Source organism: Oratosquilla oratoria, chromosome 41 (genome assembly GCF_046742065.1).
Source record: "Oratosquilla oratoria isolate Oo_2021 chromosome 41, ASM4674206v1, whole genome shotgun sequence".
NCBI classification, from domain to species: Eukaryota; Metazoa; Arthropoda; class Malacostraca; order Stomatopoda; family Squillidae; genus Oratosquilla; species Oratosquilla oratoria.
Window position 1 is genome coordinate 31,785,256 of NC_134817.1, and position 2,500 is coordinate 31,787,755.

Below are 2,500 nucleotides of genomic sequence, written 5' to 3' on the forward strand. Positions count from 1 at the left end.
TCTGTATATATTGGTTTATCTCTTTATCTACTTATTTACCTATTTATATATTTTTGTTTTTCATATATTTATATATTTATCAATGTATCTATTTACTTGTTCATTTATACATTCATCGATGTATCTATTTATTTATTCATTTATATATTTATCTATGTATCTATTTATTTATTTATATATTTATTTGTTTATTTACTCACCTACGTAATTTTTTTTTATTTTTTATTTTTTCTACTTATTCATCTATTTATCTATTTATTCATTATTTATCTATGTATCTAGTTATTTATTCATTTATATAATTATTTGTTTATTTACTTATTCACCTACGTAATTTTTTATTTTTTTATTTTTCTACTTATTCATCTATTTATCTATCTATTCATTTATGAATTTATTTCATCTCCGGCCTCGTCAGGAGACAGGAGGCGGCCCTTCGACCAAGACCAGTACCCACTTACCTATGTGCGTGACGTGGTGGAGCTTCCTGAAGGCGGCCAGGACGAGGACGAGGATCTCGCGGTGGCCGAAGGCGGCGGCGTACATGAGGGCCGAGTTCCCGTCGGCATCCTGGATCCCGGGGTCAACACCCGCCTGCAGAAGGCGAAGAAGAAGAAGAAGAAGAAGCGTCAGTTTACATCAATTCGGCGACCAGTCTGGGTTGTAAACAGGGGGTTTTTGGGCCCCGTTCACACTAGCGATTTCAACCGCGGTTACAATGAGTCAATGGAGTCGTTCACACAACCGCGTTTTTTTTTTCAATATGCGGTACCGCCGCGGTTTCGCGCGCGGTTAACACTGCTAGTGTGATCAGGGCCTTAATCAGCAGCTGAGTGGGCGGCACTTAATTGATCGAGTATGCGTTTTTATTTACACTTTTAACACACAGAATTTTGATGGATTGAAAAGGGACAAATTGAGGTTGAGTGATATGATGATATAAAGTTGAATTTACTCAGTTTTTATTAGAAGTTTTTATTTGATTCTGTCTGACCTCTTAGGAGGTGCGCGCGCGCGCGTGTGTGTGTTAGCGTGTGTTTGTGCGTGCGTGTGTGCGCGCGCGCGTGTGTGAGTGCGTGTACACGTGTGTGTGTGTGAGTGCGTGCGTGTGCGCATGTGTGTGTTTGTGTGTGTGTGCGTGTGCGCGCGCTTGCCCGTGTGTGTTTGTGTGTGTGTGTGTGTGTGTGTGTGTGCGCGTGCGTATTTGCGTGTGTGTGTTTGTGTGTGTATGTATGTTTGCGCGCGCGCGTGATTAAGCACCACAAAAACAGCCCCCCCCCCCCCCGATTCCTTGTTTGCAAAACATTTCTTCGTGACAATAATCATTCCCGGCCACAGCCAGCAGCGCCATTTCCACGAAAATAACGTCAAAATTCTTCCCGGTCCCTGTGCAAACGTGTTCCCTAAGTCTATAAAACCGATCCAATCACGCTCCATCGCAGTAACCTGGGTTCTGGGGAACGAATGCCAGCCTATCGCCCAGAGTTCCTGATGACATCTTACCTATAGCCCCCTAGCCAATATAATCTTAACTTAGCTTTTAACTGAATTAACTTAACTCAGTTAACTTAGTCAACCTAACTCAATATTGTTAATGATAACAATAACTAACCAGTACTTCAGTCCTGCAGTGTAAATTACACCAAAATGTACATCAAATTACTTGTACATTAGGTCAATATAAATCAAAACATATATCACCTGATACCCTTTGATTTTCCCTGTAATCTGTATTAGGGGCCGATACGGGTCATCCATCAAATATAAGGTCTGGGCACATTCGGATTTTGTCCTCATATATTGCGTGCCATGTCTCTCTCAATGTCTCTCTCTCTCTCCCTCTCTCGTTCCTCTCTCTCTCTCTGTCTCTCTCTCTCTCTCTCTTTCAAGCGTAGAGAAACTATATCCTTGGATTGCCCAAACATGCCATGACTGCATAATGCTCAAATATGAGAACATGTACAATGCATCTTTCTTTCACCCTGTAAGGGGGTAGGCAATTCAAAGTATACATTCTTTTTGACACACTCGATTCCTTCCATTCTCGTCCTTTTCCAATCATGTCGCCAGGGGAATTTTCTACAGCCCCGTCACATTTAATGAATGTATGATAACTTGGCATAATATATGAAAGTATTTGGTAAAGTTACCAAAATCGAAATGTTGTACCAGAAAAAATTAAACAAATAATTTTGAGGACAAAATTCTATTATTAATTCATCAACATCATCATTGTTTTGTATATATACAGTGGTGAACAAAAGTACGATATTATTTTATGATTCAGAATCACACATTATTTATTAATATAACAGCCAAGTTGATACGTTAGACGAGGTAAAATGAATGCTTCCTAACCTTCTAACACACATCTAATGTCGCGTTTAAATCAGACATAACCTATAACTTAGAATCAAGAATGCATAAGTACCATGTTGGACAAGTCACCGAAAATTCTCTCCAATTTTCTCAAACACTTAGTGTCGCAATTGAGCACGAC

General features: G+C 39.7%; 1 protein-coding gene across 1 annotated transcript in view; it reads right to left on the reverse strand.

Annotated features, from left to right (window-relative positions):
• Positions 1–2,500, reverse strand: part of LOC143021204 (uncharacterized) — a 100,578-nt gene that overhangs the window by 22,535 nt on the left and 75,543 nt on the right. Inside the window, exon 2 of the mRNA XM_076178545.1 lies at positions 462–594. Within this exon, the coding sequence (XP_076034660.1) occupies positions 462–546 (85 nt within the window). The 5' untranslated portion in view covers positions 547–594. The remainder of the gene's footprint in view (positions 1–461; positions 595–2,500) is intronic.